We start from the raw sequence: 27,394 nt of genomic DNA on the forward strand, positions 1-27,394 counted from the left end.
TGTCTGGTACCTTCCTCATACCAGCGGCCAAAAAAAGGGTTTTAGAACCCCAGGAACTGGAGTTACACGGTGCTGTAAAATGAACCTCTATCTTCTGGAAGAGCAGCCATCTTTCTGGCTCCCCAATATTTGTCTGTCTGTATCTCCCTACTTATCTACTTACTTATATTTACTGTTTTTACGAGATAGAGTTTACGAGATAGAGATATAACCCAGCTGTCCTGAAACTTGACTAGGCTGGCCTTGCCCTTGAAACACCACCTAGCCCAAACTTTTCTTAAAAAAAAAAAAAAAAAAAAAAGTAAAATTGGGAACAAATAAACTCACTGGACTGGTACATTTAAAAAAATAAATCTTTTGAAAATGCCAAAGGTTTAAAGGTCTAAAGAAGGTCTGAAAGATTTTTTAAAAAATGTATATACACTGTAGCTGTCTTCAGACACACCAGAAGAGGGCATCAGATCGCATTACAGATGGTTGTGAGCCACCATGTGGTTGCTGGGATTTGAACTCAGGGCCTTTGGAGGAGCAGTCAGAGCTCTTAACCGCTGAACCATCTCTCCAGAGACCCTCCTTTTTTAAAATCAGGAACTTTCCTCGGGTACTATCTCCCTTTCTCAGTAGGCCATGTACATCCTGTTGTGTTTAATGTTCCTACAGTGTAACCCAGAGCTTTACTCCAGACCTGAGGGGATTAAGAAGTATCAAGCTATTGCAGGAAGTGGGAAATTGAGGTGGCTGGCCATCAGGTCTGCAGATCGTGTGACGACTTGGGACCAGAAAACTGGTTTATAGGGGTCCAGGTAATCGCTCCTACAGGAGCAAACTACGGAAACTAGTTGGTTTGGAGGGAGCTGTTACCAATGACAAGGCCACGTCCTTCCTACAGCTTAGACCATCTGAATTTGAAAATAACTGTAGAACTGGTTAGTTATTAACACTTCAGGCGGCCTAGGGATGGATTGCTCTCCTCCCTACTCTAAAGCTTGTTTGCGCTTCCCTTTTTCTAGGCCTGGGGCTAGGGCAGGCCCTTTGCACCCGCTACCAGACTCCACCCAGACTTTCCCACCCCCGCACCCCGGTGATCTGGCCGGACCTAGGATCTCTAGGAAGCACTGATAGGACGACACGGCCGTCAGTCAGGTCCTCTGGATACCCGGATGAGAAGCTGTGCGCGATACAAAGGGGAAATCCCACCCAGCTTTCCGTCTGGTACAGTGACCAATAACTATCCGTCAGACACGAAGTGACAGGAAGCTTAACCAATTACTAGCTAGTTTTTGTTACGCAGGTGGAAATTCTCTCAATTAGCCCAACCCACCCCAGATTATGATTGGACAGAATTGTGAGAAGCGGTAGCGCTATCTAATTAGGAGCGGGAGCGAGAAAAGTCACAGCCAATAGGAACGCCTCCGGGAGCGGGGCGGGGGCTGGACTTTCGCCTCGGCGGCAGAGGAGCTCGGGGGCCATTTTGTGAAGAGACGGAGAGCGAACGGTCGTGTGCTTCCTGGCTGTTGTAGCTCCGGCGTCTCGGCGTAGACTCGCAGTAGGAGAGGCAGTCTCTTCTCTCTCTCCTTCCTCTTGGTAAGCGGAGAGGTCGAGTGTAGGGGAGGTCCTGGGTTGCTGGGCCCCGCGAGGGGGTGTAGGGGAGAAGAAAACGGCCTCGCGCAGAAACCGAGGCCGTGTTTGTTCCTATGCGTTGGGGATTGGGTCAGGGCGGGAGTCCACAGGCCTCGGCCTTGGCGCCGGTTCAACCTAGTGACCTCTAGGTCACGGTACGTACGAAAATACCCTGTTTGCGCGCTCGTGTTTAACGGCTACTTTCATTTCCTTCGCCCATTAGGATTCCAAGGGGGAAGCAGGGAAGCAAGAAAGCGAAGAACGAAATGCTTATTAATGTAATTGTAGTGAATGTTTTATTGGTTCCATTATTATCTTCTAAAATAAATGTCGGGCGGGGGTGGGGGAAGCGGTAACATGATGGTGTAGTACTGGAAGCTTCTAAATCCCAGGCAGGCCACATGGCATCTGAACGGCATTTTAACAATAGATTGAGTAGTATTTACTCTTTTCCTCTAGGAGTAAATAAATAAAAGTCGGAGTATTTGTGTTTGTAAAGGGAAGTGCCGAAGGTTAATTTTCATCGAAATAATTTCAACTTTTTATCTGCAGGATACAAATATAAGTTAGTGGAACTTTGCTTGAGGTAGGTACTACTGTCAGAGAAGTGAGACTTAAAAGTGGTTGACAAGATAGCCCTAAATCAGTAGAGAAACTAAGATATTTCTAGGCAGGTCAAGTATTTTAACTGAGTTACTAGAATGCCCTGTACACAAAGACTTAGCCGGGTGGTGGTGGTAGTGCACGCCTTTAATCCCAGCACTTGGGAGGCAGAGACAGGCAGATCTCTGGGTTCTAGGACTGTCTCAAAAAAACAAGAGTTTTTCTTTTTAGAGAAACTTGACACTAAAATCAACAGAAAAAATTTCAGGCTGGACATGAGCAATAATTAAAAGGCACAGTAGTACTTTACAGATATTCCAGTATTAATCCTGTCCCTCTAAAACGCAAAACAGTTAACAGCGAGGTATGGTTATTCGGGCCTGTAATCCTTTGCATTCTGAAGGCTCTGAGACAGGAAGATCCTGACCCATTGCAAGGCAGCCGAAGGCTACATCGGAAAACTGCTTAAAAACAAATTCTTTGCTTTCTTGTAGGTATTGAGTTTTTTTTAAAGTACCCAGTGGTAGTGCTTAGGACTTAAGATGCCCCAGATTCAATCTCCGGTGCTAATAGTGTAGGGTTTTTGTGTCACATTAACTTAACCTGGAAGTTATTTTATTAAACTTACTATAAAATTGGTATTTCACTATAGGTGGTGGCAGTCTTTAATTTCAGGACTAGAAAGGCAGGTAAACCTGAATTCAAGTCTAATCTGGTATACAGAGTGAGTTCCAAGATAGCCAGGGCTACACAGAAAAACAGTCGGATTAAGTCACAAAAATATGCTACTAATCTTAGTTTAAACTAAACTATACAAATTTTACTCTTAAGCATACTATATAGAATGTGCGTGGCCTACTCTTGTAATTCAAGCACTTGGGAGATAGAGGTAGGAAGAGAGTGCAAGGCCATCCTTGGTTTGGCTTGGGATATTGAGAACCTGTCTAAAGGAAAACAAAAGCAGAGGATAAAGGATAAAAAGCACTAGCCTCCTGCATTTTGTTTTGGCTTTGTTTTTGAGACATGGTTTCTCTTATTAGTCCTGGCTGTCCTGAACTCACTTTCTTGATCAGGCTGGTGGTGAACTCATACACACCTGCTCCTGCCTAAGTGATGGGATTAAAGACATGTGCCTTTAAAAAGTAGAGTAAATAAAGAGTTTTGCTCTGGTGAACAGTGAAAAATAGGTAAGACAGAGTCATTCATCAAAAATAGTGTTATAAATGTCAGAAGTTATGTAGACTTAGTAGTAGTAGTTGAGGTATACCTACCTTTTGGTGTTATAAACGTAGGCCAGGAGAATGGGCACCTTGTAACAGAGCATGTGGATTTTCTTGCAGTTTTGATTTGAGTAGTGAGGAAGCTATTAAATTGCAAGGTTTGGATCATCTCATTTGCCATGGTCAAGCCATTTTCCAAAATGCTTAGTAATGGTTACTATTTCTTGTGTCGAGAAGAATAACATTTGCAATTTGATCTCTAGATGGCTTGGCTTTTGACCTTGTTATGAATGGGCGTGGCTGTTCATGCAAGTAAAGAATATATTTCCAAGTAATTTGTTACCATCTCATAGATTATATTAAATAATTGTAAGTCACTATCTAGAAAGTGTAACAATTGAAAAATGTTGGCTGAGTAAAAACTATCTTATAAATATCCAGTAAATCTAGGTTTTTGGATTTGTTTTGAACTATAAAACAAACTTTAACTTATAGAAAACTACATACTTTAACTTACTGAAAACTTTAAGATTTGTTTTTTATTATAAATAAGTATACAGTCTTCAGACAAACTGGAAGAAAGCGTCAGATCTTATCACAGATGGCTATGAGCCACCATGTGTTTGCTGGGATTTGAACTCAGGACCTTTGGAAGAGCAGTTAGTGCTCTTAACCACTGAGCCATCTCTCCAGCCCTATGTAGAAAACATAAATTCTTATTTAACCCTAGTGATTGTTGAAAGTTGTTGACAAAATACACAAAAAGTTGTCCCACCCCTCCACCCCTTTCGTTTCCTAAATTATTACTGCCTATTGGGAGGCAGGGACAGGCAGATCTCTTGAGTTGGAGGCAAGCTTAGCCTAAAATAACCAGTTAACAGGCCAGCCAGTTTAACAGATGAGAACTCATTAAAAGAAAAACAAAAGACTAGTCATTGCTGTTGACTACCTTAACAGTATACTGTCAATGGTCAAGTAAATTTTAGTATTTGTTCTTAACATTATTTACTTAACACCTCTTACATTCAACTTTCGGAAGGGCCATGGTTTTTGTATGAACTAGACTGAAGGAAGAATTGGCTAGTGAAAAATACCTTATAGATGTAGCAAAACCTCAGTGTTTTAATGTTTTTGAAAAGCCACATTGGGTATTGTTTCCCATTATTAGTTTAAAAAAAGACTGCTAGGCTCTGGGCTGTCAGTTTCCAGTTGAGTCATGTGGTTCTCTAGATTTTACAGGTGATATTTCTTGACTCATTTTGAGTGTCATTTTACAAGAGCTCATCCAAACTTTAATGAGTTTTGATAGTATAGCCTGAAGATACTTAAGTTTTTATTTTTCTGTGATAAGTGTTTGTGTGTGTGTGTGTGTGTGTGTGTGTGTGTGTGTGTGTGTATACACAGTATTTGTATGTCTGCTGGACATGTAAACGAGAAAAGAAACAGGATCCCCTGGAGTAATATTTAGGTTGTGAGCTAGCTTGTGGGTGCTGGAATTGAACCATCTTCATAACACACACACACACACACAATAAATGCATATATATCTACATATATGTAAGATATATATGCTCTTTATTAAAAGATATTTTTCTTTTAAAAAGTACCAGAAGCTTATTAGTTCAATAACTTAGGTGTGATAACTTGTTGACATAAAACATGTAATACTTTTTACATTGTTGCTTTTTTTGTTTTTGACTTTTTTCAGACAGGGTCTCTATATAGCTTGGAGCTCTGGCTGCTCTTGGAAGTTGCTGTGTAGACCAAGGTGGCCTCCAACTCAGATCCTCTACTTGTCTCTGCCTCTCTAGTGTTGGGAATAAGGAGTGCAAAATTATGCGCAGCTGCTTTTTAAGCCTATGTTTTGTATATGTACTAAGGATTTTTGTTTTTATAATTAGTCTAGCTTCCTGAAGATTTTGGTACTAGGTTCAGGGTAGAAGTACCAAATAAGAATTTTTCATTATAATTACCTCCAAAATACAGATCACGTTCAAATGTAAATATTCTACTTAGAAACTTACTCTACAGCTTTTATATTTATATATGCTTGTCTACTTGAAATTGATTATTTAGTCTTAATAGTTTACAGTACTTGATCTGTTGGTAGTCTTGGTATTTTGAAATAAGGGTTTGCTTGATAGATACTTAAGTGTTCGGTTTAAAAATTTAACAAAATTTGTAAGGCAAAATTAAGTAAGGCCTCATGTCTTAATGAAATTCAACCAAGTCTTATTTTATTCAATGAGTAGATACTAATGCATTTCTTTTAGGTAATGAAGCAACCAGTTTGTGTCATGTACATTATTTTAGTTTTTCATTGTGTGTCAGATTCTTCATTCCTTCGGATTAGTTAGGTACACTAGGTAAGATTAAAAAGGGACACATCTATAAGGGCACAATTTTTATTACCTGTTTCATGACTAACTGTTCATGGACTCTTCCTCCATCTTATCTGTATGGTTTTTCACTGTCGATGATGAATAAAAAGGGCTGGCTCCTTTTTAAGAACATCTTTCATTCTGACTGTAGAACATTATCAATCAAAGTCTTATGGTCTTCACTCTTTGGTTTTGAGGACAGATGAGTCCCTTTTGTATATGTCTTCATGGTAGATTATTCATTCACCTTTACTCTGTATTAGTCATAGGAAAAAAAATACATGGCCTTAGGTTTTGAAGCCTGTGAATCTGTTTGACTTCTATATTCACTTCATCTCTATTTGTTGGCCTGGTTTTTCTGTATTTTTGTTGCCCAAACTGCTGATTACAAAATCATACAATATTGGTCCCCTTAAAGGGGATACAGACTTTAGTTAACTTCAGCCACATACTGATGTTTGTGAATTGTAAAAACAGTCACTTAATAAAAGTGATGATTCTCTAAAGGCTCTCTCCCTCCCAGTGAAATGTTAATGCTTTACCAAAATGTGTTAGATGCAACAGACAGTTTTCTGTCTTGGGTTTAGGGCACATTTCTGAGGAACTATGACTCAATCTGTCCCTTCTCCTTTCACAGGGCAGCAAGGCGAACCCCATCCTTACTCACTGGAGCTCAGCTTTGATTTTTAACTTCCCTTCCCCACCCTTCCAGAACACACACATTCCCATTCCAAAATTGATTTTATAAAGATATTTTAAACATACTGATGCAACTTGGTGTGCACTACAGCAAAATACAGGTGTTTTTTTAAAAATTGTTTCCCAAAAAAAAAAAAAAAACAACAGAACAAACGGGACCTGGATTTAAGATGTAATTTTTAAAATTTCTATTTCTATTTTTTCTGCAGCAGTTGGGTTAGAGGAGGAGCCTTTTAGCCTCATAAACTGACCTCTCTACTTCCTCGTGTATTTTTAAGATTAACTGATGATGTGGAAAGGGCTTTGCTTGTCTGCTATTGAGAACATTACCCTTGCGGTTTTTGTGGAAACTGCTTTTGGAAAAGAAAAGAATTGAACTTTACTGACTTGACATTTTTAGACCTCCCGTTTTTCTAATCTGGGCTATTTTTATTTTTGTTTTTTTACAGTGAGATTTTTTTGATCTTCAGCTACAGTAAGTTATTACAATTTTTTTTTTACATTTTTCCTGACTTTCGCTGGTTTCCTTTTTATTGTTGTTACTTACTAGTTATTATTACTATACTTATAATGGTGATGATGATGATGATAATGATGATTTTTAAACGGATTAAAGTGGAGTTTTTCTGAATGTTAAGATTTCTTCAGCCTCCTGATTGACTTTGGAGTTTTCCATCTTGGGAGAGAAAGTGAAGGTGTTAGCATTTTTAAGTAGTTTGATCACATAAACCTTTTCTCTCCCAACCCCACCCTTGCCCTCAACCCCTTCCCCACACTGGAAATAATTTTACTGGCTGTTAAGTCTTTGACCTTATTTTTCCTGATCTTTAACTTAACTGTTTTAGAGCATCTCTGGACGTCTGTATTTTTAATTTTTTTTATTTTTATTTTTTTTCTTTTTAATCTTTCATTTGTTAGATTTTTAAACTGTGCTGCAATAAAATGTGTGTGGTACTATTTAACACCTATAATGGTGATGGCATTTTCCCAAAAAGCCATCTTCCTACTGTTTCCCTTGAAATCCCATCCTGCTTTTCCTGTACACTACCCCTCACAAACCACAAGCCGCAGCAACATGGATGCCCAGTCTGGAGCAGCAACAGCCAGGATGACCTGGAGCCAGGGGGGCCTTCGGACAGATGTACACCCTTCCTGGGTGATGGTAAGAGGTGTGAGGTCCACTTGGTTTCATTTCAAAGACTAGGAAATTGACTCATTTAAATTTAGTTGATGTATAGGTAGAGCCATGGAAGTGAAAGTGCCTCCTTCTAGACGGTTCTTTCTCAGGTTATCTTTGAGCTGTTTAGAGTAATCGTTGATCTGGGTATATATATAGCTTAGACTCAGGGTTGGTAGGATGTATACAGACCCTGTATTTTGATTGATGGCATTCCATAATATGGCCACAACTATGATACATGCAGTAACAGGTCTTCCTTGGGTTTTATATAATTTGAGGCTAGCCCAAAATACACGAGACCTTGCTTCATTTATTTTAAAGCACAAGTTTTAAGATAAATACTTGAGTGCCTATAATGACAGCACTCAAAAAGTTCAAACAGTTTGAGGCTAGTGTGGGTCACTCTGAAAAGCACCAAAAATGCACACTAATATTAATAGCATCAAAATCCTGTTTCACATAAGTAATTTTAAGAATTTAAGGAAAAGTTATGCTTTCTAAAGTTTATTTGTCCAGCAATGACATGAAGCCTAGCTAGCTATTAGGTCAGTATAGCACAAGTTCCTTGAGCGGTATAAAAGAATGCATCTGGAATAATGCAGTGGTTAAGAGAACATATGTAGCTGGAGTTAAGAATATTACTGCATACACACACACACACACACACACACATACTTTTGGATACAGGGTCTCTACATAGCCCTGGCTGTCTTAGTAACTCATAATGTAGATTAGCCTGGCTTAAAACAGATTTGTTTGCCTCTGTTTCTGAGTGCTAGGATTAAAGGCAAGCACCGCCACATCTGGCCACTGGTAGCCATCTAGAGTTACTATTAATAAGTTTTCAACCTAGAAAGTCCTATGACATTTGGGTATATTCATAATGCTCTCTCATACTTGAACAAAAAGTAAAATCTAGGTCAAATGATCACCTAAGGTAGCAGCAAAGAAAATAGTGGAACATTGAAGAACTCTAGGATCTGTTAAAAAAATGAAGTAATTTTTAAATATTGGTGTTTTACATGAAAACTTCTACCTTTCATTATGAATTGTGTTGCAGCTGTTCATTATGAGGTCAATTTGATTTCTGTATCTACAAGTTCATTTTTTAAGGTTATGCTTTCTTGTCGGGGGAATCAAGTATCTGTCAGGAGAAACTCAGCTTACTCATTAGTGACTGATGGAGTGAGAAATGATACTATATGAGATTTCTGCACAGCTCTGTAGAGGATTGCAGTAGTACGTACAGTATCAGGAGGCCAGTGACACCCTTTAAGAGGAAGTGAACTGAATCTTAGTTATAAAGCAAGTTGATAAAATGAGTACTTAAATGTTAATTATTTTTAATAGTAAGCCAGTGAAGGGTAAAGTAGGAAGTGACATGGAATTTTCATTTTTACAAATTAAATTGGGTTTTTGCAGTGTGTATGTCTGTTACCTTGTACTTTGTGCCCTCTGGGACCAGAAGTAGGCGTTAGGTCACCCTGGAACTGCAGCAACACTTTGCTGCCATGTGGGTAATTGAATCTGGATCCTTTGGATGGGTTTTTAACTGCTGAGCTTTGCTCTAGCCCCAAAAGCAAGCACTTTTAAAGATAACTTTTACTTGAAGAAAAAGAAAAAGGTTGATGTTTGTGTTACAGTGGTCTATTTTTTCAATTCCTATCTCACTTGACATCTAATCATCTAAACCAGTGGTTCTCAACCTTCCTAATGCTGCAGCAACCTTTTAATAAGGTTTTATGTTGTGGTCAACCCTGGCCATAAAATTACTTTGTTGCTACTTCATGACTAATTTTGTTACTGTTAAGAATCATAATGGACATTTTTGATGTGATCTGATAGGTAATCCCTGAAGGGTTTCTTGGCCCTCAGATTGAGCACCTCAGCCATTGTGAAACTTTTAAACTTCTCAGGTTGTTGTTGTTTCTTTAACTATTGGAGTTATGTTTGACTCTCAGTCTGCCCTTATTTTGTACTCATTCCATGATTTTTGTATATTTGAAGTTATCTCCATTAAATTTAACAAGTATAGACATTAATAGATTTGTATCTATTTAGTAACCTGTCTGGTAGATTTCATTGAACAAAGTTCAAGTGGGGTTTTGTTTACTCACTGGATGCAGAACCCGGTAACCTACAAAATGATACCTAATGTTTCAGAAAAAAAATAATTATTTCAAAGACAAACTTTTAAACAAATTGTTAGTACTTTTATAGTCTGAAGATGCATTTGTTTTTTAATTTTTTTTAAATATGAATGCTTTGTATATTAACATTAAACGTTGGTGACTAAAAATTAGGGGAGGAGAGTACATTGTAAAGAAATTTATTGCTGTTGTCTTTGAGGATTATATATATCAGATTTAGAATTATATTTAGAATTTTATTTCAAAGACAAATTGTATCTGGACTGTTTCTTTGAAGTGGTTTGTTTTGACATCTTCAGTTCAACAAACTACAGTTTTCTTGACTCTACTATCATGTCATCAGCTTTTCATTTAGAAACATTTACTGCCATCTACTTGGTCCAAATCAGTTCATTTTTTTCTCCTACACATTAGTCTACACATTCTGAAGTGGCAACTACACTGATCTGTTTGAAAGCCTGGCTTTGTTGTGATTATATTATAATTCAGCAGTTAGGAGTTAATGCAGCAATATCAGGAAGTAGTTCAAGGATATCTTAAGCTGCATAAAGTTCAAAATGAGTCTCAAAAAGTTTAAAAATGGGTTGGTGGCAAATTTTAAAACGACCATACTAGCCTCAAACACAGATCTGCCTATCTCTGCTCATCAGTGCTGAGATTGAAGGCATGGGCCACTATCCAGCTAGTGGATTCTTATTTCAACACCAAAGTTACAATTTTACTATGATACTCTCACCCCCCCCCCCCCTTTTTTTTTTTTTTTGTTAAAAACAGTGCTGAGCTCTGAGTCCTGTTGATGGTTACACTATGGTCCTGGCTAGCCTGAAACTCACTCAGGTCAGAGCGAGGAAAGATGTGCCACTGCTCATAAAATACTGGCCATTTTACCTTGTTAAAGTAACTGGCAAGGGGTTCCTAAGATGACTCAGCAGTTAGGATCTATTGTTACTCTTGCAGAATACCTTGGTTCAATTCTGAGTATTGATGTGGTAGTTCATAAGCATCCAAAATTCCAGTTCAAGGGTATTTGATGTCTTTTTTTTTGGCCTCTGAGTACTAGGCACTCACGTAGTATTCACACATGCAGGTAAAGCACTCAAAATACAGATTTAAAATATTCAAACATTTTATGTGTACATGTACTTGTTCTTGTCCTAGAGTCCAAAAGAGTGCACTGGAATTACTGGAGCTGGAGTTACTAGTGTTTATGACTCATATTATGTTGGTGTTGGCATCTGAACTTGGGTTCTCATGATAAAATAAGAGCATTTATTGAAGATTTTGCTTCAGTTCTCAGCAATCCCATTGTGGCTAGTCACAATTAAAGTTCCAGAGAATCTTCTACTCTTTTGGCATCTGAACATTAACTGGTTAGGCATACATACTGACATCTTTATTCCCTTCATTTGGCAAAGGCAGGTGGATCTTAATTTCAGGACAGCCTGACCACAGTTTTTCCTGTCTTTGTGAAAACCTTCATAATCTTGTAGTTTCCTGTTTCAGTTGACTGGCTTGAGGGTAAAGATTTTTTAGTGGTTAAAAGCACTGGCTGTTTCAGAAGACCCAGGTTCAAATCTTAGCACCCACTTGGTAGCTCACAACTGTTTGTAACTTCAGTTCCAGGATCCTACCCCTTCAACACCAACATTTTGTTTTGTTTTTTAAGGACATAGTAACATTTAAGGTTTTCTGATCAGTGTTGGCTGATATTTTATAATATGAAGTATAATTTAAGCAACAATTCTCTTTAGTACTCTTAATATCTGAAGATACCTTTGTTAACATTAAAAGCTGGTGACTAAAATTAGGGGAGGAGAGAGTACATTGTAAAGAAATCTTACTGTGTTATCCTTGAGGATTGTGTGTAACATTTAACATGTTTTGTTGCCTGTTATGGAGGCTGGGGCAGGAGGATTGTTGGTCAATTCAAGCATAGCCTATGCTATTGTCTCCCACATATATTTTGGGCATCGATTGTGTCTGCATTTATTCCTTCAAAACCCAAACTGATACAGTCATATAATCCCAGAATTAGGGGATAACAAAACAGAAGAATTGTCAGTTTGAGGGGGAGGTAAAACAAGGATTTTCAGTTTGAGGTTCATAAGGCCTCATAGGACAAAGGCCCTGTCTAAAAGAAATGAAAAATACACGATATGTCTTAAGATCATGAATGTGTAGATGTTGTATTTGAGTAGGCTTTATTGACTATTTCTGTGAATATCATGAAATTCTATTTTTTACATTGTGTTTGAAGAATATTGCTCATGAGCACAGGTAGGTGGCCATAGAGGCCAGAAGAAGAGGGTGTTGGATCTCCTGAAATTGGAATTGCACGTAGCCATGAACCACCTGATGTGGGTGTTGGGAACCAAACTTTGGAAGAGCAGTAAGTGCTCTTAACTATTAAGATATTTCCACCATCAGGTGTGTATATATTTGATGATTTAAAATTTTAATTTTCGAAATTTTATGACTGAGTGTAGGCCTGGGAAGCCTGCAATTTGCAAAAGTTGAACTTTAAAAGTAGATGAGGCTGCCTTCAAACTCAGAAATTCATCAATCAGCCTCTGTTTTCTGAGGACTTTGTTCCCTCATAAGCAGTTTTAATTTTTTTCTGTTTTTTGCCTAAATGTATGTATACGTATCATGTGTCTGGTATCCCCCAAGAAAGGTTAGAAGAGGATTTTGTTGTTTTTTGAGGCAGAGTCCCTAGGTTCACCTCAGCATTTTTGCCTAAACTTCACTCTTAAATTTTACACATGAAACATTTTCAAGCAACTCAAAGAGACACGTAATAGAGGCACACACCTTTCATCCCAGGTTGATCATAGTCCAGCCTAGCCTCGTCTTAATACCAAGTTCCAAGCTAGCCAGGGTTATACAGTAATACCCTGATCAAACAAAATTAGTATTTTTATTTGTATATCTACCTTTGACAATGTGGTAAGCTGGCTTTTTTTTTTTTTAAAGATTCTATTTATTTTATGTGAGTACACTGTCCTGTCACTATCTTTAGACACACCAGAAGAGGACATCAGATCCTAATAGGTTGTAAGCTACCATGTGGGTGGTGAATATTGAACACAAAACCTCTGAAAGAGCAGTCAGTGGTCTTAATCACTGAACCAATTAAAAAATTCCCCCTACCCCTAAAATTTCTTAATAACTTTACTTAGGTATGTTTGTTACGTTACAGGTTCTTTTAGAGGTAAACAAAAGGTGTTAGATCCTTGTAGCTGGACTTCTAGGCATTGTAAACTGCCTGGTTTGGGAATTGAACTCAGGTCCTCTAGAAGAATAAGTGCTGATTGAGGCTTCTCTATCCCTGGCCTTTTCTTTTACTTGTTGTGTACACTATGTGCAACTTCTGATTTATAGGTATGTGCTAATATGCCTACTTTTTTTTTAAGGTTTATTTTTTAATGTATATAGGTATTTTCCCTGCGTATGTACTTAATAACTGGAGGCCACAAGGGGGGGATGGATTAATTACAGCTAGAATTGCAGATTTGAATTGAAACTACAATATGGGTTCTGGGAATCAAACCCAGATCCTCTTAGGAGCAGCCAGTGCTCTTTAACAGCTATCTTCCCAGCCTCCAGAGTTTAATTCTTGATTGGTAATAGCTATATTTACCATTGAAGGGCTGATTTGCAGATTGGGGTAGTTAAACTATTAACCATTTTTCTTTAACTTCATGTGTTTTTAGATAGGAAAAACTGAGGGCCTTAGCATGCTCGTCAAGTGTTCTGAGATGCAATTGTAATCCTTCAATGCTTAAAATTCTATATCAGTATGTTAATTATATAAGGTGTATTATATATGATGCATTTTGATAATTTTCATCTTTAGTAACCTATCCTCTTGCTGTCTCCCACTTTACAGATTTCCTTCCCTTTAACACTCAAACCTTATTTTCTGATATTTCCTGAGCATGAGTTTTTATTCTTGGCATCTTGTCTAGTTAAGAGAGTGCATTTACAAACAATTTGACAGGCATATAAGTAGCTTTTATTACTATCATTGCAGCAGTAGGCAAGAGGAACTGTGATTCTGCTTTTTCCGAAGACCCAGATTCAATTCCCAGCACCCAAATGGTGGTTCCCTGCTGTCATAGTGGTGGGCCCAGAAATAGAAGTGGTTTTCAGACATGCAGTCAACATCCCTACATGTGAAATAATTTTGTTTTGTTATGAAGAGTGTTTTTTAATACCTCTAAATGTCCTGACATTAGTTCTGGCCTCAAACTCAGGTCCTCTTGCTTCTGCCTCTCAGTGTTCTGGGACAAGATGTGTCCACCCTGACACCTGACCTAAAAATGGCTAAAGCTCTGTGACTTATTTCAGAGCCATTAGGGAAAAAATGCCATTTTTTAAAATTACTCTGAAATAAGTCACAGAGCTTTAAGCAATTTACTGTTTAAAAGCAAAGCCTAGTAATAACCTTTAATACTGTCCCGTTTGCTTTAAAGCTCAGTGGTAGAGTATGTGTTTAGTATGTATAAGGTTCTAGCTGCAAGATGCAACCTAATGTGAATCTATAGGAGCTGAAATTTTACTGGTTTACCTAGTAGTAGACATACCAACTCTTTTGCTTTCTTCAGTTACTCGTTCTGGTAGCCCAGGCTTGCCTCATTCAATCTTTCTCCTTCAGCTACCCCATTGTAATTTATACCTGTGAGACATTGAAGTTAATTCTTTTAAAACTTACTTAGAGCATTCTCTTTATTTTTTGAAGATTTGTTTATTTATATAAGTACACTGTAGCTGTCTTCAGAGACATCAGATCTCATTACAGATGGCTGTGAGCCACCATGTGGTTGTTGGGAATTGAACTCAGGACCTCTGGAAGAGCAGTAAGTACTCTTAACCACTGAACCGTCTCTCCAACCCTAGAACATTCTCTTAATACATAGTCCTGACTGTCCTGGAAATCACTGTGTAGACCAGGCCGGTTTCAGACTCCTAGAGATTTTGCTTTCTTACAGTAGATTGCCTTAGGCAATCACACCCAGCCCAAATGTGTTTTGAAGCTAGGTTGAATGTATTAAAACTGTAAAAGGGAAAGAAAAAAAGGGTATGACTGTTTCTAGGTATGGTGGAGGAAGATACAACAGACTAAGGGAAGTAAGACCCTGTTGGCCAGAAATAGGCACCTGGGCTTGAGACTTCATGAGAAATTAAAAAAGAGAAAAAAAGTTACTGTCTCCATTAATATATAATGTCCAGTAAACTTTGTTCCTGGTGTGATATAGGTAGTGGCAGGGGATGGCTTTTTTTTTTTTAAACTAAATAGTTTAGTAATCTATATTTCTCATGCCTGGGAACTTTTAAAGAGTTTATATTTACAATATATTTTATGTTTTGTGTCTTTTTTTGCTTGTTTGTTTTTTTTGGAGGTAAGGTTTCTCTGTAGTTCTAGATTGTCCTAGTACTAACACTACCATTTGTTATCCACTCCTTTTTCCTTCTCTTTCCCTCTTTAACAGGACCTTAGAGGTACATAAAGATCCAATCACCCACTACCCCTGGGATTAAATGTGTATGTTAACACAGGCAAATGATTGAAGCTTATGATAGCAAAATTAAACCTGACCTTCTGACCTTTGTTAGCCTCTGAAAATACAAGGAAAGACAGTAATGGTAGAATAAAGGTGCATCGGAGAAGAAAACAGCCAGAGAGTAATGAATGCTAGTCAACTGGGAATGTTCAGCAAAGGAAATTTGGACATTTGCAAAATTGGTGAAATACTCAGATATTGATGACAGCTGTAAATGAAATTGCTTATATTCAAGAGTCTTGAAAAATAAGAGGATGTGAAAAACTAAACGAATACATTTTTTAACTAGATTTAAAAAAAAAAGATTTTATTTATGAGTAAGTTGTAGCTTTCTTGAGATACAGAAGAGGGCATCAGATCCCATTACAGATGGTTGTGAGCCACCATGTGGTTGCTGGGAATTGAACTCGGGACTTTTGGAAGAGCATTTAGTGTGCTCTTCACCACTGAGCCATTTCTCCAGCCCCATACATTTTCTTTATGAAATTTATTGATGCAATTTAGTGTCACTTATTGAGGCTTTGGAGTTATCAGGCAATCCAGATTTGATTTCCAGCACCCATACATAATCCAAATTGCAGGGAAATTGTATGAGTCTTCTGACCTCCTCAGGCAGTAGCACCAAAAAAAAAAAAAAAGCCAACAACCCCCCAAAAAAAAATGCATGTGTACATGCAGATAATCATGCATGTTTATAAAAATATTTCCAAAGGAAAGAAAATAAATTACCACCATTATAAGGACAATGGCAGCCAGTGTTACATACTAAGATATTGTCATATATTTTTATTTTACATTTGATAGTAGAGGCATTTTCTTATCTAATGAATATAGGCTATTTTAGGTTTGCTTAATCTGACTCATTTTTTAATATTTGACATGCTAAGCAATGCTGATTATTCTGTTTTTTATTGCTAATGAATGCATAACATGATTAACCTATGTGATCAAAGCAGAGAATTGTATTAAATGCCCAATAGAAAAATACTTGTATGTAAAAAGTATTTCATCATATATTACTGCATACATAAACTGAAAACACATTTTTAATGTAGAGAATGCTGACCTTGAACTGTCATATTCATGTGCCACTTGAGTGTTGCTGTTTAAGGTTTTTGTCCCCCAAATCACACACTGTACGTAGGAAGACATTCTTGAGTGACAGTAGAATCTGTTCGGCTTTTTTTTTTTTTTTTAATACTATTGTTGAAAATTTGGAAAATACATGAAAACTGGACATTAGACACAAGACTTTGACATTTTGGTTGAGATATATACACCTAACTAAAGGAGAACTATTCCCTATCTTTGCAACTATATTTATTCCGTAGTGGGCTGGGACTCACTGTATGTATCACAAGCTAAGTTCAGGTTTACATACTGTTGAACCTAATGTTTATTTTGTGGGGGTTGAGGTAGTGCTAAAGACCTATGTGCCTTTGCTTACTGAGGGTATGCATGTCTCCTATTATTCAGATATACTGTTTTTACCTTCCAGCCTTTAGATTTTAGTGGAGATAAATCACAAACCAATGTGTTCCCATCTTTAGAAGCAAAAGGTTGCTGTGGTGTCATCTACAGTTGTTGCCTCTAGTTTTGAGAGTCCTGAAGTAGACCTGGAACTTGAATTTAGGCCATCAGATTTTTCCCTCCTTTTAATATGAATGTTGGGGATTGAACTTTAGTCGTAATGGGTCTTGGCTCTTCTGTGGTAATACTTCACTGAACCTTGCTTAATTTTTGTGAACCTCATGTATACCCTGAAATTTTTTATGCACTGGTGGCTTTTACTGTTAGAGAGTAGTATTCCAAAGGCTTTATTTACTTTTGCTAAATTCTTTACCAATTATATCTTCAGGTCACGTTTTTATGTATTGCTTAAAAATGTTTCGTTACAGAACTTGTTTATTTAATGGCAGGAGCTCACTACATATTCCTGCCTGACCTGCAACACATTGTAGACCAGGCTGACCTTGAGCTCACAGATTTTATTTAACCTGTATCTACTGCTTTGCTCAGTCATGTCAACGTTCTTAATATTACTTGGTTACCTGTATCTTTTGTTTTCCAGACAGGGTTTTTCTGTCCTGGATTTGGCTCTATGGATTAGGCTGATCTCTGTGTAATTTTTTAACGATTGGAATGGCTGGAGATTTGAATAGGTGATACATAATGAAGGATAGGAAATTTTATTTGGCAGATGATGCAACACATTTAAATGCTGAGGGACCAGGGACTTCACACTTAGAAGGCCCCTCTTAAGTTTCATTTATAAGATGAACCTTGGTTACTTTTGGAAACTACAGGTAAATGGTCCTTAGATAAATGGATCATTATTCAAGATATAACACCTATAGTCTTAAGTACTCAGGGAAACAGGATCATGAATTTAATGCCAGTTTTGTATTCATTATCTAAAATAAAGGATGAGGAGTTACATACATAGAACATCAAAGGACATTTTAATAGACATTCTGCATTACCTAGGGACAGTGTATTTAGATAAGTTAATTTTTTGTTTTTGGTTTTTGTTTCCCTTAGTCAAAATTTCTCTATAGCCCTTGCCATCCTGAAATTTGCTCTGTAAGCCAGGCTGGCCTTAAATTCAGATTTGCCTGCCTTTGTTTATTCAGCTCTGGGATTAAGTTAATGTCATGTTTAGTGTTTCCTTTTACTTTTCCTAAAGCTCATAAGTAATGTTGAATACTTGACTCCACCTAACCATTTTGGATTTTTGGTGATGGCAATAACTGCCTGAAATTAATAATTTTTCTGTAAGCATTATAGAATATTGGTTATATTTCTTACCTCAAATTTGACCTGTCATTTATGGTAGTTAGAAGTAAGGTGTAGGGGTAAGCAAGAAGGTTTAGTAGGTAAGGCACTTACTGTGAAGCCTGACAACTTAAATTTGATTCACCAGACAGAACTTAAATGATAGAAAGTGAACTGATTCTTGATAGTGTCTTGATAGTTGTTCTTTGACTTCTACATGTCATCAAACCATGCATGCTAGAATGTGGCCTAAAATCTTGTTACTGTTTCTAAAACTCTATTGACTAGTCAGTAAGAAATTTAATAGCAGTGGGCTGCATCTGTTGTGTAGTTTGAAACATACAGAAAAACATCCACTGAGAATTAGTTTGTCATGGTTTACTTCAGGATAGGAAAGATGAAATATGATAGATCTAAGTTAAAGATTCTTCACTTCTTTTCAAAAAGATATGGGGTTCTATAAATTACCACTATGAAAGGACATCAGTGGGTAGTCTGTAAAACCTACTCCGTGGTCATTTTAAGAGGTTCTGGTTTTACAGTCTTTAGAGTGAGAACTCTGGCTTAAACATAAAATTCCAGGATCTTAAGTATTCAGAATTCCCCTATTCAGGCCAGCATGGCTAGATTGAAGCTGTCTAAAAGAAGTCAAAACTTGGGAAAGTTGCATTTTCTTAGTGTTCTGTGTCATCCTGGCTGGTTTATCATCATCACCATTCAATATTAATATTCTACATGTAAAAATTAAGTAATTGTACCCTATGACTATACTTTGTAGCATATACTAAGTCCAATTGAATACCTTGACTAGTTGGAAATATTTACCTTGGTATATTGGAGTATGTATTGAGTATACTTGGAAGATAAAGAATTTCAGGGTAGAATTGGGAGTTGGTTTATTTTGAGAAAACTAAGATTTAATATCTTAGAACTAACTATAGGATTCTAACAACCAGGAAGGCCAAAAAGGCTGAAAACTCTGGTAGTTAAGGATTTAGGGAGTTAGAATTTGCTTCAGGACTTTAATTTTCAGAAGGATCATTTGAAATTCATAAAAGGGTCTTAATATTAATTTGCTGTGAGTAAATGAAACTCTGGGTAGTCACAGTGGTTCAAATGAAACACCATTAATAGCATCTGTTAATGTGAATGTTTCTTTTTCATTTCAGTTTTCAGCTTTGTGAGAAATCTTAACATCAAAGGAGATGGCTAGCAATGTTACCAACAAGACTGATCCTCGATCCATGAATTCCCGTGTATTCATTGGGAATCTCAACACTCTGGTGGTCAAGAAGTCTGATGTGGAGGCCATCTTTTCAAAGTATGGCAAAATTGTGGGTTGCTCTGTGCATAAGGGCTTTGCCTTTGTCCAGTACGTTAATGAAAGAAATGCCCGAGCTGCTGTCGCTGGAGAGGACGGCAGAATGATCGCTGGCCAGGTTTTAGGTAAGTTTTGGCTTTAATTTTTATACTTGATAAGATTCAAGTTTTACTTTTTAAAAAGATAGCCATCCTAAGTATTGGGTTTTATTATGGCATTTTGTACATATGTATCAAACTTTGCTTCCTTTACATATAACCTAGCAGTATTCTCTTTCTCACCTTAAAATTGTATATTTCGAGTCTTTAAAGGTATAAGTTACAGTGGCTTTTTATGCCCACCCACTGTTTTTTGAAGCAGATATTAATTAGCCTACATTAATTTTCTGCCAGTGTATTTAAGTACTTAACTGTATAGTTTGTTTGGAATACTCAGTCCTTGTCAGACTCACACAGGCTAGTAAATAGTTATTTAGTTCTTCTACATTTATTTGCACATGATAAATGCCACTTATTTGTAGAAGAAATTTTTAGATTTTCTAATTTGTATTGACTTATTTCCTTTTTTATTATGTTCCTTTATCCTTTTAGCATCTGCTTTTGTAATTCTGGCAGATTCTGGTGTAGTGCTACTTACTAGAAATGTGTTGGGTGGTTTTGTTGCTTTTTGTTAACTTTTTATTTAGGATCAAGCCTAAAATCTGAGTTTAATATATGGACTCCACAAGGTTGAACAGCTACAGATTTTACTGTGTCCTCTATGCATATTTTGGCTGGTGTGGAAATTTTATTTTATAAATTCTGCACAATGTCTTGGTTCTATCCACCCCCTCCCAAAGTTGTATTTTTTGGGCCTTGGGCATACTAGAGTTGTTTTGCCACAGATCTCAGCTGCAGCCCTTTTATGTGTTTCAGTTAGTGTTTTATAGGTTAACATTTTAAGAGACATGTTCATAGAAAGAATCACTAACTGCTTTGCTTCTATTAGTTTCCCACATCAATGTACAAGTTTACACTGATACTTCTTGGGTCGTGGGAGTATGCCTTAGCCCCCTTGCTGTCCTGAAACTTACTATGTTGACCACACTGGCTTCAAACTCCAGTTGGGTTGATTAAAGCTGTGTACCATAATTTTTGGCCCAAGTTTGTCTTTTAAAGCAAGTTTGACTGTAAAACACATAACACCTTCCCTGATTGCAGCCTCTCTGTTAACAATGCTAGGGTGCTAGTCTTAAGTTTGTTCTCTCTGGCCTTGGACTCAGTCTGCTTCTATTGGGATTAAAATGTATAGCCTCTGGAGCTTGAAATTTTGTAATGAATTCTCTGGGTTATTTTCATGGGTAGTGTCTGCTCTAGTACAGTCTGTTTGGCTGTGTTGTTCAGTTGGCTTTAGTTCATGCTATTTGTGCCTAATATACAAATTAAGGAAAAATCCTTTTGTATTATTTATCTTTAGTTTATCTCCATACTGAAATAAATACTGACCAGTTTGCAAGGATAGAATCATTATCCACTGCTGGATACAAAATAACAAACAAAAATGTTAGGTTAGGGCATTTTCTAACAGTACAGGAATAAAAAGCTAGCTCTGTAAAAGCTTAAGAACTTTTTTTAAGTGAGAAGGAAAGTTAAGATTATTCATTAGCTAACAAAGGGTTTAGGTTTGCTTTGCTGAGGAACAAAAAACTGTTTCTTTGGCATGCGGTTTTTTGGGGGGGGTTCTCCTAAAGATTTATTTATATATGTGAGTACATTGTCACTGTCAACTAGAAGAGGGCATTGGGTCCCATCAGATGGTTGTGAGCCACCATATGGTTGCAGGAAATTGGACTCAGAACCTCTGGGAGGGCAGTCAGTGAATGTTCTTAACTACTGAACCACCTCTCCAGTCTGGTTTTTGTTGTTTTTGTTTTTAACTCCTTATTGGGTTTTGGGTTTTTTTTTTTTTTTCCCCCAGATATTAACCTGGCTGCAGAGCCAAAAGTGAATCGAGGAAAAGCAGGTGTGAAACGATCTGCAGCGGAGATGTACGGGTCAGTACCAGAACACCCTTCTCCGTCCCCTCTACTCAGGTCCGGAACTTTATTATTTATAACTGCATTGTGTCCATCAGTGGGCATCTTCTCTGTGTTTTCTGGATGTGGGGAGGGTTGATGCAATGTGCTTTCTGTGTGCAAAAGTGTAATTCTTATTAACTTGTGTTAGCATACTTCCCTTTCTGCTGTTTTCTAGCTCTAAGATTTTTGCTGATAAGGAATAATTCTATGTTTTTGTATAGTATAAAATGAGGAATTTGTTAGATTCTAGGGAGCTGGAAAATAAGGAAGGGCATTGTGTAACAACTGTTGTATTGTTTCTTCAGTATTGCTAAATTAACCACTGCATGTTAAGTGGTCTAAGATTACATGGAGGGCAAATGATTTGTTTGAATGAATGGGGATTATTTGTTGCTAATCTTACTGATCTATTTGTTGTGGTTTGTTTGGCCTGTTTTCACCCCGCCTGCCTTTTGAATTAACAACAGCAGCTCCAAAATAATGTTTTTGAAATTTATCTTTCAGTTCCTCATTTGATTTGGACTATGACTTTCAACGGGATTATTATGACAGGTATGTATGAGGCTTAGGATATTTAGTTAGAAAGTCAGTTATTGATGTTTCAAATGCTGCTTTCTATCCAAATAAAATTAATACTTTACCACTAAAGTATTTGTGTTTGGACATACAAGTGGTGGGGTCCACTTTTGCTAAATATAGATTGTTGAAGGTGTAAGAATTCATAACCTTGTTCTTGTGTAATTTTCTATACAATCAGTACTGAGTGCCTGCCACCAAGAAAGGGTATCAGAGACGATCAGGCATATTGCAAATATACCACAGTAGGGAGAGTCAACAAAGTTTATTTTCTGATAAACAGTATTTTGATTCTAGCTGACACCTTGCCCCACCCCTAAATTGGACCTCTCACAAATGAACACTGATGTTCTAAGAAAGATCTAAAATTTTATAAAGGACAGTGACACATAAGCATTACTAATTTTTTAAAGATTTATTTATATGAATACACAGTAACTGTCTTCAGACACACCAGAAGATGGTTTTAAGCCATCTGTTTGCTGAGAATTGAACTCAGAACCTCTGGAAGAACAGTCAGTGCTCATAACCTCTGAGTCATGTCTCCAATAATGTTAAATATTTTGGTGCTTTGGCTGAGGTAAAAGCCAGGATGTGTTCAACACTAGCCTAGATTATTTCAGGGAGTCTTAATTTTTCTTCCCACTACATCTATCATTGATGGTCTATTTACTTGTTAACATTTTGTTACAGACTTTCATGTTTAACTTTCTTTAAAAGTTGAAAAAGGTCGATTCAGGTAGAGGATTCTAAAAGTCATATAATTGGCACTGTTGCTCCTGCATATATTAGGGGCCTGACCTTGACTTCTTTGTAATATAGATGTCTTAATCTAAACCACTTCTAAAGTGGTTTAGGCTTAAGGCTTCTAAAATCAATAAGGTGATGATGACCTTGTTATATGTGTTTTGTTTAGATTTGGTCTTTGTTTTGGCTTTATGTAGACTTTGATATTGGTTTTGTTGCTACTGATTTTGTTGGGCAGTCTCAGTTAGCCCAGGTCTGCACAGGATTTCCTTGCCTCAGTCTGAGTATGGAATTACAGGATCTACCACTGCACCTACCTTTTGTCTTTTTTTTTTTTTTTCAAAGGCTATGTGTGCCATTTTTAGCATAACTTGGTGAGATGGTTGGTGGTTTTAAGCTCTCTCTGGCTGCTGAAGCCTATTTTGTAGATGAGATATGGCTCATCCTTCTGTATCACTTCAGGACTCTAGTTCTCTATTGCTTACTTTTGACATTTCTCTAGATTGCTTCAATACCTATAACTGGGTATTTATTAAACTGCATCACTTAGCAAGTAATATGCAAATACTCTAATTTTTAGTAAATAAAATTTAAAAATTTTAATTAACAAATTTGTGTATGTAGAGCTCACAAACTTCTAGATAATGTGTTAGAAATGTTACTTCATAATGTGATTTGTAATTCAAATCACAGGAATTGCTTGAAAATACCTGGGCAAAAACGCCACTGGTATATGGGCATGTAATACCAGCAATTAAAAAGCTGAAGTATGAAGATGGCAAATTGGGGCAAAGAAAAAGAAGGGGTCCTTAAGTTTATTTATTTATGTATGTACTAAAGTGGTTATGGAAAAGATAATTAATTGAATGTTTTGGAGGTTTTTTTTTTTCTTCCTGATCATGCACTGGTAGACCTATATTATAAGTGTGCTTGTATTAATAAATTGAGAAAATAAAAACGTGATTTTCAAATAAGAAATTAAATAGTTTCAGTCTCTGTCCAGGATAGTTCAGAGTGACTGGCATAGTTTTTATAACTTCTGGGACTGTTTTTATTTGGTTCTGATCAGTTTTTGTTTTGGAAAGGGGGCAAAGTGCTGGCTATCCAGGGACTATATATGTAGAAATGTACTGTTCTTAATGTATTAGGACCTTACCAGATAATCTCAGGCAGCTTATAACTCAAAAGAAGTAGCTTGTTCCACAGAAATTGATGAAACTGAAATGGGAACAAAATTGGTTAAATGTAATACTTCCAAGTTTCAAATTTAAACTATTTTTAAAATTAATTAACCTTGGTTTCACCAAGATGGCTCAGCAGGTAAAAGGTTCCTGCCACCAAGTATGATGTGGGTCATATTTACTTCCCAGGCTTCTATGGGAAGAACAAATTCCCACATTATTTTGACTGGCCTCATGTGGTGTAGCATTCATGTCTATAAACAGATACTGAAATAAACATGTAATAAGATGTTCCCATAATTATTGTATGACTCTAATGTTTGTAGATGGGGAATAGTGTCAGAGGTCATCTTATTTTCTTATCACACAAATTGAGGTCACCAAGCTTGGCAGCAAGTAGCTATCCCATCCTATTTTTTAAAATTTTTAAGTAGGTGGGGAAAATGCTCAGTGATAGTGGCTCATCTTTTCAGTCGTAGTTGGGTTTTTTGTTTGTTTTTTTTTTTTTTTTTTGTTTAAATGAGTAATTTGGAACTTGAATAACCAAAACACTTTGTTGACTTTATGTGTATAAGGTAAAAAGCAATTTATTCTAAGAAATTCTTTTGAAAGTTTGATGAACTGGAAACAGTCTATTTTTCTAAATTAAGTCAATCCTATCATTTAACGTCTGTGTGTGTCTTTCCTCTTGGAGCATTTTTTTCCCCATCAAATTGAGTTTTGAATGTGACTTCAAAAGAAAAAGAAATGACTAAAACCAGTAATTCTGTTGTTAGGCTTTGGTTGTATCTTGAGTTAATTTTTCATTTTAAAGAATTGTTTATTTACCTAACAGGATGTACAGTTACCCAGCGCGTGTTCCTCCCCCTCCTCCTATTGCTCGAGCTGTGGTGCCTTCCAAACGCCAGCGTGTGTCAGGGAACACCTCTCGAAGGGGCAAAAGTGGATTCAATTCGAAGAGTGGACAAAGAGGATCTTCTTCCAAGTCTGGAAAGTGTAAGTTGGGTTTTGTTTAATTTTTTTTCCCTGGTTTGGTGTTTTTTTATGCAGCACACCCCACATCCCAAGTGTTTTTATTTACATTTATTTGGATGGGGTAGGAGGCCATTGTGAATTCCGAGGGTGTTGATTCTTCTGAAGCTGTAGTTACAGGTATGAGATACCTGACTTGGGTGTTGAAAACTGAACTCCCCTGAGAACTTATGCAAGAATAGTAAATGAGCAAAATGAACCACTTAGCTACCTCTCCTGCTTGTGTTTGGGAAATTACTAGAGCTGGCACAACTAGAGTGTAAACTTGAGGGATCTAGATATATAGTTAGTAAAGTTCCTCTTACACAGTTTAGATCTTGAGCATTTGTATAAAGCAGAGCAACTTACATTGTTTTTAATTCTAACTCTTGGGACCAAGGCTGAGAAAGGAACACAGCCTTGTACCTGCCTACCATCTATCTAACCTTGCAAAAATCTGTGACTTCCCACTTCATTGAAAGATACTTTCTAAAGAATGAGGAGGTGGAGGCCGAATAGTAATTGCTTTAATTCCTGCATTAGGGAGGCAGGGACACAGATCAGTATTGTTCTTAACCTCTTAAAATATACTACCTATATTACCTAACCCTGTAATAGAACAAGGCAACACTTGGCATTGGTTTGTTCACCCAAGAACACAAACCAGTGGGAGGGGAGAGTAGTGTTGTTGCAGTCTGCATTCTGTTTAATAGCTTTAATTTTTAAATATCTATGTTAAAGAGCAAAACTTAGCTAATATATACTTTTATCAGCTTTCTGTATTGATGGACATAATTGAAGAATGTTAGTAAACTATTAAAAGCCAATAAAGTGACTATAGCAGTTGTAGCATTGTTGGGATGTCTTAGTTGAAATTCTCAGAGCTTAAGTAAAGTGAGCTAATTTCCTGTGTCTGAACATTTGCATGAACATGGCAACATACACAAAAATAAAGACAACTTAGAAGTTGCTAAAATAGAATGCTATTTTTATCAGGAAAATACATGTTTATGTTAAAGTGACACTGCAACTGGTGGCTTTATTTAAAATGTATTTTGTATATGAATACATCAGATCCCATTACAGATGATTGTGAGCCACCATGTGGTTAATGGGAATTGAACTCCGGATCTCTGAAAGAGCAGCCAGCCCCCCACCCCTTTAAATTTTTAAATCATTCACTGACTAAAGATAATGGTCTAGTTACTATTGCAGTTGGTGCCTCTTATATCTTTTCAGCTTTTTGTATAGTTCTTAGAAAAGCATTTCACCTGTGATTGAGAACTCAAAGGTGCCCAGTACCTAGAAAGAGAACATTTCCAGTTAGTGGTATATAAATGATAAGGTGTTTTATTCTAGTCTAACATTGCACTTTTGTTAAAGTGAAAGGTGATGACCTTCAGGCCATTAAGAAGGAGCTGACTCAGATAAAACAAAAAGTGGATTCTCTGCTGGAAAGTCTGGAAAAAATTGAAAAGGAACAAAGCAAACAAGCAGGTAAACGGTCTTTCAATTATTTCAAGTATGTTTGGGTTGTGTTTCTACTGTAGTTTAATGGATATGCAAATTGGGCTGCTTGGGAGGGGCAGTAATTTGTTTGGAAAACTTTTGTTCTATGATGATTAATGGGAATTGTCTATATCCTGTGGGCAACACTTGCCCCTGGACAGACTTGTCCTTCTCATCCCCAGTAGAGATGAAGAATGAAAAGTCTGAAGAAGAGCAGAGCAGCGCCTCTGTGAAGAAAGATGAGACTAATGTGAAGATGGAGTCTGAGGCAGGCGCAGATGACTCTGCTGAGGAGGGGGACCTGCTGGATGACGACGACAATGAGGATCGGGGGGATGACCAGGTGATTTACCTTTAGAAAAGGAAAGTTAGGGGACTGGGGTCCAGGGATGAAAAGAGTACATCTGACTCTACCTTACTTGTGTCTGTCTCACAGCTGGAGCTGAAGGATGATGAAAAAGAGCCAGAGGAAGGAGAAGATGACAGAGACAGCGCCAATGGGGAGGATGACTCTTAAGCACATAGTGGAGCTTAGAAATCCTATCCCATTATCCATTTACCTAGGCGCTTGTGAGAGATCAAAGTAACACCAGATCCTCTCCCCTAGAATCTTCTGCACATTCTCACTGTTCTCCCTCCTTATCCTTCCTGTGTTCATTAATTCATAATTGCCCTGCGCCTAGTTCCATTTCACTTCCTTTGATGCTCCTTAGTAGTTTCGTTAAGTTTCACCCTGTAAGTTTTGCTTTAATTTTGATACCTCTTTGACTTAACAATAAAAAGTTGTATGGTTTTTATCAA

The 27,394-nt window shown here is 37.2% G+C and overlaps 1 protein-coding gene across 11 annotated transcripts; it reads left to right on the plus strand.

Annotated features, from left to right (window-relative positions):
- The first annotated feature begins 1,478 nt into the window (after nucleotides 1-1,478).
- Nucleotides 1,479-27,394, plus strand: HNRNPC (heterogeneous nuclear ribonucleoprotein C). Of its 11 annotated transcripts, XM_080926370.1 has the most exons (10): nucleotides 1,479-1,584; nucleotides 6,462-6,624; nucleotides 6,973-6,998; nucleotides 19,362-19,638; nucleotides 21,470-21,584; nucleotides 22,074-22,121; nucleotides 24,909-25,069; nucleotides 26,468-26,581; nucleotides 26,755-26,936; nucleotides 27,030-27,394. In XM_080926370.1, exons 4-10 carry the CDS (start codon nucleotides 19,398-19,400, stop codon nucleotides 27,108-27,110), a joined length of 942 nt encoding a protein of 313 aa, XP_080782496.1. In that variant the 5' UTR covers nucleotides 1,479-1,584; nucleotides 6,462-6,624; nucleotides 6,973-6,998; nucleotides 19,362-19,397; the 3' UTR covers nucleotides 27,111-27,394. The 11 variants fall into 11 exon arrangements, with proteins under 11 accessions (XP_080782496.1, XP_080782493.1, XP_080782501.1 ...); XM_080926367.1 differs by having other exon boundaries at nucleotides 6,462-6,998; XM_080926375.1 differs by having other exon boundaries at nucleotides 6,462-6,998; nucleotides 26,776-26,936.

Source organism: Micromys minutus (assembly GCF_963924665.1).
Source record: "Micromys minutus genome assembly, chromosome: 12".
Classification (NCBI taxonomy): Eukaryota; Metazoa; Chordata; class Mammalia; order Rodentia; family Muridae; genus Micromys; species Micromys minutus.

Coding starts and splice junctions, on each gene's coding strand:
- HNRNPC (XM_080926367.1), top strand. CDS start 19,398: ATGGCTAGCAATGTTACCAACAAGACTGATCCTCGATCCATGAATTCC. Junction 21,585..22,073: donor TCTCCGTCCCCTCTACTCAG/GTCCGGAACTTT, acceptor TTTATCTTTCAG/TTCCTCATTTGATTTGGACT. Junction 26,582..26,754: donor GGAACAAAGCAAACAAGCAG/GTAAACGGTCTT, acceptor GCCCCTGGACAG/ACTTGTCCTTCTCATCCCCA.